At 45.8% G+C, this 14,333-nt stretch overlaps 1 protein-coding gene across 1 annotated transcript; it reads right to left on the reverse strand.

Moving 5' to 3' along the window:
* Window positions 1-306: 306 nt before the first annotated feature.
* Window positions 307-12,997, reverse strand: SLC30A10 (solute carrier family 30 member 10). The gene is made up of 4 exons (XM_052654129.1): window positions 12,355-12,997; window positions 11,643-11,720; window positions 3,204-3,443; window positions 307-806 (listed from the first exon to the last, which is right to left on the reverse strand). Exons 1-4 carry the CDS (start codon window positions 12,995-12,997, stop codon window positions 307-309), a joined length of 1,461 nt encoding a protein of 486 aa, XP_052510089.1.
* Between the last annotated feature and the right edge of the window lie 1,336 nt (window positions 12,998-14,333).

The following is a 14,333-nucleotide window of genomic DNA, read 5'->3' on the forward strand; positions in this document are numbered from 1 at the left end:
TGCTGAGTCCCAGCTTTCAATGTCCCTGATGTGTGCACTAGCGCCTTTGCTTCAGAAAATAAATGTTCAACCAAAACTGTTGAAGAGCAGCATGAAACACCCAGGATAATGTAAAGAAGTTCTCAGTCACATAACAATTAACAGACCAGTTCAACTATCATCCCAAACCACCAGCCTCTTATGGAACACAGAGCGTGCTCACTTTGAGTCTGGTCAGTGCCTACAGCCCACAAAGTTCTTCCCACAAGCCAAGCGAGTGGTTCCAAAGTGCCTCGTCTATATAGTCTTACTGATGTGGGCACCAGATTAAAAATGTGTGCTGTTGACATAACGTGAGTCCTCCTGAGGCTTGCCAAGAGCTTGTCCGTGGTCACTCAGACAACCTTCCAAAGATACTTCAATAGCCACTTCGGTGGTCTGTCGTCTACCGAGGCCATCACTCTGGGACATGTCCAGAGGGGGACAGCCATTGTGCTCCGCACAGCCATTGACGTGGGCCAGTGGCAGGGCCCCAGGGGGACAGCACAGCTGCTTGGCACAGCTCTTGGTGATGCAAGGGGAGCTGCAGAGCAACTGCAAGTCCTTCTGCCCCAGGGGCCCCTTCAGGTCTGCCTTCTCAAACTGGATGGTCACATTGTGAATTCCGGCGTTGTGGAAGATTTCTCGAACTTTCCTGTTGGCATCCTGATCGCCCCCATCCTGCTGATACTTGATGTGCAGAGTGGCAATGATCTTCCCACTTATAAGCTCCCAGATGTGGACTTCATGGACACTGCTAATTCCGGGCACAGCAGAGAGCTTACTCACTAGAATAAGGAAGAGAAAACAATAGCCAAGGTGAGGGCTGTAACTGGAACATGGAACCACCGTGGGACAGGTAGGGTCCCTTTATGCCTTCTCACCAGAATGATGTCATTATTAAGAATAAAGAAAGGAAAACAGCTGTACCTATATGAGCACATTTTCCCATAATCTTCTTCTTCCTCTCTAAGTTCCTCTAACATACAGCGTAAGCCCATAAAAGGCAACTGAAGAAAATAAGATTCACAACAACCCTCCCAAAATATGCAGGTTGTTGAGTGTACAAGGCATTAAGTGTTCTGATGGACTGGCATGGGAATATAAAATAGGATGTCTTTTTTAAAGGGGATTTGGCAATATAGATCAAAAACTTTTAGCAGCAATTCTAATACTAGGAATTTAGCTGAAAGGAAACAACCAAATATTTACATATGAGAATGGTTTGGGCAATACTTTTTGTGTTAATGAAAAAAAATGGAAACGGCAAGGAAATAGTTAGTCAATTATATGACAGACGGTGACATAGCTGTGAAAAAGCAAACTGCATATTTAAGGCTATGAGGAAAGGTATATAAGGTATTTTTAGATGAAAAAGCCAATAGCTGGACTGTATATGTGGCATGATCTTTTCCCCTTTTTTTAGTGAAACGGTGTATATACACATACAAAAATTTTCAGCCAGATAAAGTCTTGTTTCAGTGAATGACTGACACAAAAATATTGAGTGTTAATTTCCGGGTGGTAGGATTATGAGAGATTTCTATTTCCTTATTTAGGCTCTTCTATATTGTTGATACTTTCTAGCATTTAGAAACATGGTATTGAACAGTGAATCCAAGCAACCTAGAGCCAACTGGTCTGAATTCAAGTTTAGTCATTGACTACCTGCAGGAGCTGCATAACCTTACTCAGTCCCTCTGCGCTTCAGTTTCCTTACCTGGAAATTAAGATAATCACAGTACTTCATAGGATTATTTTAAGATTACAATGAGTTAATATAAGCAAAGCATCTGGACAATATTACCTAGCATGTAAACAGTGCCATTCAAGTGTTGCTATTGTCATTACAGTCTAATTTTAATATTAATATCTGCTTTATATATATATATATATATATATATACACACACACATATATACGTGTATGTGTGTGAAACTCACTCAGTCATGTCCAACTCTTTGCGACCCCATAGACTACACGGTCCATGGAGTTCTGCAGGCCAGAATACTGGAGTGGGTAGCCTTTCCCTTCTCCAGGGATAAATACATATACATATATATAACTCTGTTAAAAGGCAATAAAAGAATATATATCACAAATTGCCATTGAGTTGGCCAAAAGTTCGTTCAGGTTTTTCCAAGATGTTATGGAAGAACCCCAGAGAACTTTTTGGTCAACCCAATATGTGTTTAATTTGCTTTCTCCATGAGGAAACAAGCCCCTGGAAAGAGCCTCCTTCACCTCAGTCCTCCCCAGCCTGCAACACTGCACGAAGATTAGGCACGCAGAACAGTCACACTGTAAAGCATGCCTCTGGAGGGAAAGCCTAGCCATGGCAACACAGTGTATTAAGATCCATCAAATCTAATTTCAGCTAGTTGTCATGAAATAAGGTCTTCCAGTTTTCAGCCACATCGTGGGCCTGGGCTTTAGTTCATGTTCACTGTCTCACCGATGAAGTGATGATAGAAAAATAGCAAAGATTCATGGGAAAAAAAAAGTGTTTTCCTATTAAAAACATTCTTTCCATTTAGAAACACTAGAACTAAAGCTGTACATTCAGTTTCTCACCAACATCTGGAAAGCTCCCATTTAGACATTCTAGAAGGTCTCAAAAAACATTCTCAGATGCACAGAAGCTGAAGTGAGAGCTTGACCTTCTGTTTGAGCAAAGCAAAGAAACAGATTTCACTACTGAATGAGTGGATTGAAACATGGCCCATTTTCCTGTGTTTTAAGACACACAGTGACTTGCATGCCCACAAAAATCAATTAACTAGAAAGCAGGATCTAGAATATGAAGGAATGACTCATATTTTCAGAATAGGGGGAATAAAAATCAAGTCCTGAGCAGAGTGGCCTTATCTGAGTTAGAATAAATCCCTGACATGAAGGTCAATAAATAGCCTAGGAATATTAATAGGGACTGCATAAGAAACACATTCTCAAAAACTCGCGGTAAAGTTAGAGAATGCTGGGCTTAAAAGGACCTCTGGTTCTTGGAGCTGCGAGTCATCTTAGTAGCTGTAGTCATCTACGAAACATAGAAGGATGTTTCAATTGCTTGGTGATTTAAAATGTTTCAAGATACATAAATCAAACACTGCTCTGAAATAATGCGGCGCTTTGGCCTGAAGAACATTCAGTGGGCAGCAGTTTGAGATCAGAATGGCATGACTTACTCAGCTCTTCCATGTTGACACCTTTGGGGACCATCTGCAGCAGAATGGCAGCAGTCTCCTTGATGAGTGGGAAGGCAGATGATAAAATGATGATGACCATAATGACAGTCAGGCTGGGGTCAATGTAGCACTGCCAGTTACAGGGGTCCTCGCGTTTCAGGGGAAGCACATAGAATATGATGGCTGTGATCACCACCACCACTGACCCCAGGGCATCCCCCATCACATGCAAAAGTACCCCTGCAGGGAAGAAAGAAAGACCAATCAAGCCCAGATCCACGTGTGGGAGCCGCGTGACACTCAGTGACTTGGCTTCCCAGCTCTGTGAATACTTGTTGCTACTTTTTTTCTGTTCTGTGAGAACAGCAGGCTGGATTAGAAAGCAAAAACAATGACCATTGCATCACAGAAAAACAAAACCCCAGACCACCATCCCATGACCCAGAGAACCCGGAATAGCCTAGGAAGATTGTGAGCTGCAAACACCTGCGGGAAGACGGACTGGGCTAAAGTGCCACATTCCCTTCCCTAAATGCCTTTGCCTACTTTTCACTTAGCCTGTGGTCACTTAAACTGCATTTGGTTTAAGAGATCCTCCGGAATGTCCCCACTAAAGAACTCTTTGTCTCAATAAAATAACATTTAAATTCTACAGATAATAACAAAAATTGGGGTTGCCTTTACTTAAGGGAACCACTTTGAAAAGCTTTAATTATGATATAGAAAACATGTCATCCCAGCAAAGAAGATCTAAATGTTCAATCATTTGTTGGACATAGACTAAATAAACTGTGCTTAGTCATTTAGTCAGTCCTATCTGACTCTTTGCGATCCCATGGACTATAGCCTGCCAGGCACCTCTGTCCATGGGGATTCTCCAGGCAAGAATACCAGAGGTTGCCATACTCTCCTCCAGAGGATCTTCCCAACCCAGGGATCAAGCCCAGGTCTCCCATATTGCAGGTGGATTCTTTACTGTCTGAGCCACCAGGGAAGCCCAGACTAAATTGGGATTTAGTGAATTAGGTGAAGATTTGTCAGAAGGATTATACAGTATAAACATAATGTTTTGGGGTTTGTTTTTTTTTTTTTACTTTCTGTACATCAGAATCTCTCTCTTCAAAGTGTGGTTGGCAGCTTCAGCATCACCTAGAAGCTCGTGAGACATACCGAATCTCAGGCCCCACTTCCAATCTTTTGAGTCCAATTCTGCATTTTAATAAGATCCCCAGGTGATTCAAATGATGATAAAAATTTTCAAAGCACTTCTCTAAAAAAAAGCATATGAACTAAGAAAGATCTGCTCTGTCTCTCCAGGTATCCCAGATTCACTCAATAGAATTAATAATGATCTAAAATACTAACAAACTCACTCATGGCTCCGACTGAATCGTTCCACTTAGAAGAGGCTAACTTCTTCTTGGCAGCTTCTGAGTAGCATTATGGTGTCAAATGGCATTTTGAAAACATACCAAATGTAAATTGTGGCATCTTCCCCCCACCAAAGAAGCACAAGAATAAAAAGGAATCCCCACATCTCCTTCAGGCTGTTTACTAATGGCAATAGGATCCTGATTCAATAAATACATTAAAAAGTCCGATTTTTAAATTCTATGCCCACTCTGTCCACCCCACCCCCACAGGAGTGTCTTACTTCCCAGTCCTTGTCCTCAGCCACCAAGAAAAACTCAAAATGTTCCCAAGAGCTGCTCTCGAGAAGAAACTGAAGATCAAAGCTTTAACCTTCCCCAGGGCAATACAAAACACTACCATAAAAATATGAAGACCAATTATTGCCTTTATGCACTCAACATCATTTTTACTGCTGAGAGTGTCATTCTCTTTTTCACTCTTCATTTAGACTATAAGTAACATAAGGGTGAGGGTTGTACCCTACATTTCCTTTGTTTATGTTTTAGCACTGGAGGTATACCATCTAGACACTTGAAAAGTATTTTCTGGTTGATTAGTCAGAACTCTCACAATACAAAGTAACTTCTGCCTCTTAGTAAGAATAACTGTAATGACAGCCAAGACATATGCACCAGACATTGTTGTATGTTGCATGTATGGAAATTTATACAGTAAGTGCTTTTGAGGACTCTCTGAAGTGGTTAGTCTCTCCGTTTTACAAATGAGGAAACTGAAGCACAGAGTAGCTAAGTGACTTATCCAAGATCACACAGCTAAAACGTGTTTGAATGGGGATATAAATCTGCATAGTCTGACTAGAGAACCATTACATATCCTGCCCCATCTAAGTCCCAAATTCAAGTTTCAGGTTCTTCTGAGAAGTCCCACTACTGGCTCCTAAGAAAAAAATGTTCAAACTTATTTTTCACATAATCCACAGTAAGAACCCTATTTTGCATCCTAACCCAGGCATAAATGTACAGTGAAACAAATATTTCTGGAAAAAACAAAAACCTATCCTTACACAGGATTCATTACTATTTTTCTATTTCGTTCAATTCTAGTTCATTTTCTAAATGATGATCATACTCTACTAAATTGATTTTATTACCCAAACCATCGTGACCCTCTGAAAAACTGCTTACAGCATCACGTCACTAAATTCCTGAGACTGGCCACTGCGGTGTGTTTTCTGGCCTCCCACGGAAAAATGGTCTTTATCTTCTGGGGAGCACAGTCCACTGGCAGGATTCTGAGATAAGTAGGCCAGTAACTTCTAGAGGGAAGACTATTCCCTGTGATGGGAAATCTCAGGAAAGGCTTCTCAAGAGACGGGCGAGCCTCCGAAGAGGAGGCAGACTTCGAAAGGCAATGATGTCCCAGGCAGGGAAACTCAGCCGGAATGTGTTCCAAGCACAGGACTGGAACGAGGCTGCAGACGAAGACTTGTGAGGCAACGTGAGAGACAGACCTGATGGTCTCTCTCTATGACTCACGGACCTTGTGAACATCAACCTCTTACAGCAGCAAGATTCTCACTGGTGAACTGGGGAGGGTAATAACGTCAGCCTCACTTCCCAAAGCAGCTAGCTCTGAAGAGGCTGTGAAACAACATCTGGAAACCCACTGAGAAGTAATCACACTGAACTGATGGGGAGGCCACTTGTTAAGGGAATCCTCCGCGCTGTTCTGACCAGCATGTATTTCTCACAATAGCACAGTGATGTCCACACTGCTATCATCTCCCTTACATAGATAAGGAAACTGAAACTCAAAGAGGATACTTTGCTTGCCCAAGGTCACCCAGCTAGTGGAAGGCAGAGACAGAACTCAAACCAGACCTCCCTGCCTAAGCACCTTCCTCACCCGCTCTACAAGTGACCTGGGCCCTGAAACCTGGGACCCTTTGTTGCAGTGCTTGCAGCTGGACAAAGGCCTCCTCCAGCAACAGAATACAAAGAAACTATAAGGCACTAAAAATAGCTGGGTGTATGAGCAGCTGGGGCATATTAGGAACAGTAAGGATTCCTGGTGGCTCAGACGGTAAAGCGTCTGCCTGCAATGCAGGAGACCCGGGTTCGATCCCTGGGTCGGGAAGATCCCCTGGAGAAGGAAATGGCAACCCACTCCAGTACTCTTGCCTAGAAAATTCCATGGATGGAGGAGCCTGGTGGGCTACAGTCCATGGGGTGGCAAAGAGTCGGACACAACTGAGCAACATCACTCATTCAAGATACAAAAAGACCAAAAAGCCCAACTTCCACTTCTGAAGAGCCTGGAGCAAAAGCAGGAGACTAAGGATGCCCTCCATGCACACATCACTACCAAAGGGGTGGGCAAACCACCTAAGTAAGCCAACTCTCCAACCCCATCCCTGGCCTGGCCCCCACCTTCACCCCATATAGGGAAACAGCTGAACCGTTACTTGTTCTCACTCACCCCCACCCCCCAAAATGCAGGAGAGGTGGGTTCGATTCCTGGGTCCAGAGGATCCCCTGGAGGAGGAAATGGCAACCCACTCCAGTATTGTTGCCTGGAAAATTCCGTGGACAGAGGGGCCTGGCAGACTATAGCTGTGGGGTCGCAAGAGTCGGACATGACTGAGCAGGTATACAACAGCAGATTATCCGAGTGCCTGCAGTTTGCTGAGGCCCTTCACTTTCTTGTCTGGCCTCTAATCAATATTTATTGATTAAGAAGGCCAAGAACCCCAGTCGGTAACAGCGGGGAAGTAGGGGAGACTGTTAAAGGGTAAGGGTGAGGCAGTAAATGAGTGAACAGAAGGCCAGAAACGCCTAGAAAGGAGCATTGGCACGAGAACAGCAAGTCCTTGAATGTCTGCACTGTTAGGGCCTCATTCCTGATGCAATAAAGGTTTCAGGGCAGATTCTGTTCAGACCTCATCTGTGATTCAGAAAGATAGATCAGGCAGTAAGTACTGTCTGAGAGGCAAAGATTGCCACCTGGTAGACGACCCAGTCACCTGATTAGTCACAATGCTCACAGGTAGTTTTGCAAAACCAGGACCCTTAGCCCTCACTTGCTGTCTTTAGAGAAAACAAAACTAAAACACTGGCATATAGCCTGGAAACTTGATATAAGTTAATGTGTGTCCCAGCATGTATCAGTGGTACTGAATTTATTGAATAACTGGAAACATAGTACCTTAGCACTGGGCATTAGCAAGTGGCTGAGGAAAGATGGGAGATCTTTCTTAATGGGAAAAAAAAAAAAAAAAAAAAAAAAAAACCTCAAGAATTAAAAAGAAACACTTCCTCAAGAGGGAGGGGATATATGTATAGGTAACAGCTGTTTCATGTTGTACAGCAGAAGTCAACACAACATTGTAAAGCAATTATACTCCAATTAAAAAGAAAATAAAAGAAATACTTCATCCCAGGAGATTTCTTTTCAAAAAAGGTCAAGATTGTTATTCATCCATTTATATTTATACTGAAATAAAAAGGGTTAATTGTCTTTCTGATACCCTGTTGCTGTTTTTCTTAATGGATCATGTTTGAGTCTAATAAATAAAATCAACCAGAACAAAGGGCACTTGTTTCTCTGATGAGAAGTTTAAAGAAATGTGCTTTTGTGTTGCTTTGCAGCAGAAGATGGGGTATGTTTTTTAGAAGGCATTTTTTATTCCATTGAAATAAGAAAATCAAGAAATGGCTTTTGCCATAGTATTCTTAGAAATCAAAACCAGAAAGTTACCTAAATGTCCATTAACCAAGAATGGATACCTACAGGGTGGAATACTCACACAACGGAACATTGTAATGAAAATGAATGCTCTAGGACAACATTCAACAATATGGATGAATCTCCTCAATGTAATGTTGAGTAGAAGAAGCTGGGCAAAAATTGTACCGACTGTAAGATTCCATTCATATAAAGTACAAATGCAAGTACAATGAATCCATGCTGTTACAAGTCAGAATAGTGGTGACCTGGGAGGGTGCCTAGTGACTAGACAGGAGCATGCGGGGGGTGGGGGGTGGGGGGGGCGGGGGGTGCCCTGGGGTGATGGTATCTTCTGTTTCTTGATCTGGGTATTGTACATGGAAGTGTTCAGTTCACTAAAATCCACTGATTGCATATTTATGATATGTGTACTTCTGAGTATGTATATTATACTTGAGTAAAATTTTTACTTTAAAAAAAAAGAAATGGTTTTTGTTCACAAGACTTCCCATCAGCTGTTTGTTCCCTTGAGTGTCTGGAAAGGACTGTCTTGCTTTCTAAAGCAGTGACTAAAATGTCAGAAATGTAATCATTCAGTGGACTGTGGACACTGGAGAAGCCAGCCACCCTGGTGGAGTCCAGAGGCAGTGCGAGATGACAGAAAGAGCCAGAAACAGAAGCCCAGGATCCCAGCCCTGCCTCCACTGTTAGCTGGGGTGACTTGGGAAGTCACCAGAATCTCTGGTCCCTTTTGCTCATCTGTAAAGTGAAGGCCCTGGAGTCTAAGTTCCCCAAGGCCTTTCCAGCTGTAACACGCTGTGGTCTTTCCCTGAATGAGGACACAGGATTCAAGGTAAGGCCAGCTTGTCCCTTGGCCTGAAATACAAACAGGCTCCTGTTAACCACAGCCAGGCACTGAGCTCACCTGTCCCTGAAGCAGCTTAGGTTGGAGCCCAGCAATTCCACTCACCACCTGAAGTACAATAGAATCCCACTCTTCAGGTTGTTCTGAATGCTAAGTGACCCATTCATGAATGGTGCCTAAGAGCAAGTGTGCCCTCCATAAAAATGTTAGCTCCCAGATGGCTCAGACCTCCCAGATGTCTGACCCCTTACACAACAACCCCATGAAATGGGTACTACTGCTATCCTCATTTTAAAGATGACGGATTGGGAGGCTGAGACAGGTTCAAAAGTTGTCTGAAGTCATCTGGTTCTTAAGTGGCAGAGCCCAGACCCAAACCCAGGCAGCTTGAGCCCAATCCCAATCTTTCTGCCTCTGAGTTCTTTACCTCTATGGGAGCTACCGGTGCATTTTGTCAGCCCCTGTGGACCACAGGGCTCAGGTAGGTATGGCAAGGCACTTCACCACTGATGTTTTTCTACCCAGGAGTTCCAATAGCCGTGGAGTGAAAATTAGCAGGATCATCCAATTTTCCCTTACATATGTTTCCCAAACAAGGTCACAATATCTACTGGGACCTACTCCTCATTCTTTGCTACTTTCCACCGACCTGTTCTCTTTCTCAGAAAAATCAGATGAGGATGAATAACCAACAAGCTCACATATGTGGCATCTTTAAAAAGTTAAAAAACAATCTCACAGATACAGAGAACAGATTGGTGGTTGACAGAGCTGGTGGTAGGGAGCGGGGGGCACAAAATGGGTAGATGGAGTCAAAAGGTACAAGCTTATTATAAGATAAATAAGTCCTAGAGATGCAATGTACGTCATGGTGATTATAATTCATAATAATGTAGCCCATATTTGAAAGTTGCTAACAGAGTATATCTTAAAATTTCTCATCAAGAGAAAATAAAAACTTACTATGTATGATGATGGACATTAACCATGCACTGCAATTAATCTGTTAATATTTATACTATGGTGATCACTTCACATATTATACAAAGATCAAATCATTATATTATATATCTGAAACTAATGTTATATGCCAACTATATCTCAATTAAAAAAGAATAAAAACAGAATGTGCTTTGAAAGGGTAAAGTGCTATGATGGTGAACTCCATTTTTAAAATTCACTAAATTATATATATATATATATATAAATCAAACCTTTAAAAAAGGATAAATTAAAGGATTATGAGTTTTCATCATAGATTCTCTTTCCAAAAAGAGTCACCACCACACTTTTTAGAAATTCCCCTATTGCAGTTAACTTTTTAAAAAACTAATTCATTTAGAAATGTTTAGGAGCTCATGTGTTGCTGTTGTTCTTTTCTGCTTTTCTCTCTGGATTCATTCTGGATATCACTTTATAAGACAGATGTGAGATTCTCAGAACTGAAGGTATCTTCTGTATACTTGTTTTTCTTTGTAATATTTACCTCTAAGCCCCACTTCCAGCTTCCTCAAACCAACTAAAGATAAAGGGCTGCATAATCTTTGTTCTGGCTTTCCTGGTAACTCACTATAAGGAAACCGCCTGCAAAACAGGAGACTCGGGTTTGATCCCTGGGTTGGGAAGATCTTCTGGAGAAAGGAATGGCAACCCACTCCAGTGTTCTTGCCTGGAGAATCCTATGGACAGAGGAGCCTGGTGGGCTATAATCCATGGAGTTGCCAAGAGTCAACACAATTGATCGACTAACACTTTTGCTTTCACTCTTTGTTGAAATAATCCGTCAGTTTGGGGATTGACCCTTCTTGAATCTCTCTGAAGAAAAACCTGTGCTCAAGAAGTTGGAGAGGGGAGATGTAGTATACCATGTTAGTGTCCAGTGAGAAAACTTATGAAATCTCAGTGCTGACCTTCACCCTGGGTCTGTGACCTTGAGCTCATGGTAGGAGAGATGCTAGTGATGTGCCTTCCTTCTCTCTCCCCGAACCCTCACTTTGGACATGGAGGTGGAGATTCAAGTGAACCAACACACAGACCCATCAGGAGCATATTTCTGGCCAAAATAAGTGAAGCAATGAGGGTCACTGAGCAAGTTCACTTGGGGCATGACCTTGGATAGACCCCACCCACTCTCTTCCAAGCTTTATCGAAATGATACTCAATTCAAACAGGCTGCGCTTTATGTTCACAATATCCATGGGTGGGCAAAATGGAGCAGTAGCAAGCCAGAGATCTGGGGGACCCTGGAGCAGGCACCATGAGCATGGGCCTAAGTAGAGCAAGAATAAATCATTAGCAACTCTGTCTCCCGAGAATCGATGCCACCGTTAGGCAAGAGACTAAGGTCATAGTCTCTACATGTAGCCCGCCAACTTTCTAACACACCTATGAAAAGGCAAACAGAAATGAAGAGTTCAGTGCAGTCCATATGTAACACTTAAAAGGATTTCAACTTAACCCCAAGTCAACCCTACCTCTGATATTCAGGGCTTCGGACTTTTTCTCCTTTTTCATCGTCTCTTCTGGCTCATTCTGGGTGTTCAGGGAATCACCTGCATTCAAAGAAGAAACCTCGTGTTGTGTATAAGTTCTACAAGCAAAAAGAACCAATGGACTCAAAACACAGTTTTGTTATTTTCAGATCCTACTACCTTCCCAGATTCCCGCCTCTCCAAACACGCAGCCCAGGGGAGCAATTTTGACCTTGAAATTAGCCTTGTGACTAGCCGCTGGACTTCATTCACACTCCCATGCGAGTTAAAGATTAAAAAAAAAAAAAAAAAGAGGTATGGGAACCCACCCTCATCCCCCCCCCCAAACCCTTAATTCGCGAGGGGACTGAAGGATGCGCAAAGGGGGAGGAAGGCAAACAGGGTGCAGATAGCGTACAATGGAGGGGGAGGGGTGCGATCTGTTGCCCAATAATAATAGCTGATCTCCAAGGAAATCAATACTCCTATATAAGGAGACTCCTATGCAAGGGGGAGGGGGAAGGAGGGGCCCAAGGATCCAGGAGGAAAAAGAGAAATTGTAGGAATATGTTCAGTCAGCGGCAGAGACCTAAAGCCGGCCTGCAGGGGAAATCGATCACTTTTAAGCAGGCAGGTATAAAAGAGGGCGAGGAGGAAGGGACCGCGCGGGAGGAGGCAAGGGCAACGCGGGCCAGAGGATGCAACCGAAAGGCACCTGCTACGTTTGAGAACACGGTGGCCCCCTTCTCATCCTTCCTGTCCGCCGAGGCCGCGCGGAGGGTCACGGCCGAGTCGCGGCCGGTGACGGGCAGGGCGCCGGCGTGCCAGCCACACTCGGCGCTTTGGGGATCCCCGAAAGCGCCGCGGGTGCCGACCCCGGCCGCGGGCTGCGGATGCTGCTGCTGCTGCTGTCGGCGGCGGCGGCCGCAGCAGGCGAACCAGGCGGCGCAGTCCTGGAAGATGAGCAGCCCCACCACGTTGACCGCCAGCCCCAGGGCGCCCACGATGAGCACCAGCTCGGGGTCATCAATGCGCTCGGGCCGCGCCAAGCGCAGCACGGCCTCCACGAAGATGGTGAAGCAAAGCGCGGTGAGGAAGACGGCGTTGCTGAGCGCGCCCACCACCTCGGCGCGGGCGTAGCCGTAGGTGGCGCCCAGCCCCCCGCGGGGGCGCCGGGCGATGCAGCCGGCGCTCAGCCCCACGCACAGCGAGACCAGGTCCGAGAGCATGTTGAAGGAGTCGGACAGAAGCGCGATGGAGTTGCCCAGGTAGCCCGACACCAGCTCCGCCACGAAGAAGGCGACGGTGAGCACGAGCATGAGGAGCAGGCGGCACGTCTTGCCGGAGTAGCGGCCCATCCCGGCCCGGCCGGGCGCCCCGCGCCGCCGCAGGCGGGGCGCGACGGCCTGGACTCCGCGGTGCCCCGGCCCCCGCCTCCCGGGCCGCCCTGCCCGCCGGCGCCCGGGGCTTCTTATAAGGCGGAGGCGGAGGCCGGCGGCCCCAGTCCCCGCGCGGCCAGAGTCTAAAGGAGGGGCCAGGCGGGGCCTTCCGCCGCCGCCCGGCCCCCGCCCCTCCCTCGCGGCTCGGCCTCACGTGGCACGTGGCCACCGGCCAGTGTCTGTGCTCCTAGGAACGGAAGTGGGCAGAGAGGGGGGCTGCCCGAAAGAGAGGGCGTGCCTGCATGGCACTCGTCACAGACACCCCCTAAGCGGCGGTGGGGTTCACCCGACGACCCGCTTCTGAAGTCCATGCCTGTTGACTCAGGGATAAGGACCTTGACTGCTGCGGGGTGTGTGCTCAGTGGTGGACGTGAGCACCTTCGCGTACGTGCCCAGACACAGATTCATTCCCCACTAACCCGGGAGCACCGACCTGTCCCCCACGGCCCTTCCAGTGCCTCCTGCCTTGCATTGCTAAAGTTTGCACTGACTCGGAGCTCCCACTCCACTGCCACCGTAGTAGAGCTATTTTATTCCTCTCTTCTTGTTCACAGCCTTCTTAAAGGGCACGTTGTCGCTTCTGTCACCCCTTCATGGCCCAGCATCTTCCCTGTCACCCTTGAGGATCTTGGCTCACAAGGCGGCCTTCCAGAGAAGAGCCGCAGGCAGCCCTGGGGGAGAGCACAGATTGGACTTCTGTGCATCCCGCCCTCACACTCAGAGCTCAGAAAGGCAGTTTCTTTGCAGTAGGTGCAGGTCCCTGGACCACCAAAGAAGCCAAGGTCGGCCCCCTCTGTACTTGTCTCCTTCTCCGTTGGAGAGAGTATCTCCTCACCCCAGTGGGTCCCTCCCAACATGACCTGATGTTTAAGATTTAAGAGTTCAGTGACTGACCTACATGAAGACTTATTCCAAATAGAGCCTTTCTGTTAACAACAGGCTGTAGTCCAAGTGAACAAGCCCAGAAGAGGGCTGTCTTCTGGACTCCAGGAGAAACCAAGGATAGGTGTCCTGGAAAAAGGGTGTTTGCTCCAGGTCAGTTCAGGGAGTGGGGTAAGGGGAACCCTTGCAGGTTTCCTTTATTGGTTTGTTTCAGTGTTGCACCTTTGTCTCATTCTAATAAAGATCTGAGGGTGAAGTCTGATGATCGCTCTTCTCCCTCCCCCATTCCCCAACTCCTGAACTTTAACCTTTGATAAACACACACACACACACACACACACACACGCATCTGGTTTTGGCTTGCTGCTGCTGC

This window comes from Budorcas taxicolor, chromosome 16 (genome assembly GCF_023091745.1).
Source record: "Budorcas taxicolor isolate Tak-1 chromosome 16, Takin1.1, whole genome shotgun sequence".
Classification (NCBI taxonomy): Eukaryota; Metazoa; Chordata; class Mammalia; order Artiodactyla; family Bovidae; genus Budorcas; species Budorcas taxicolor.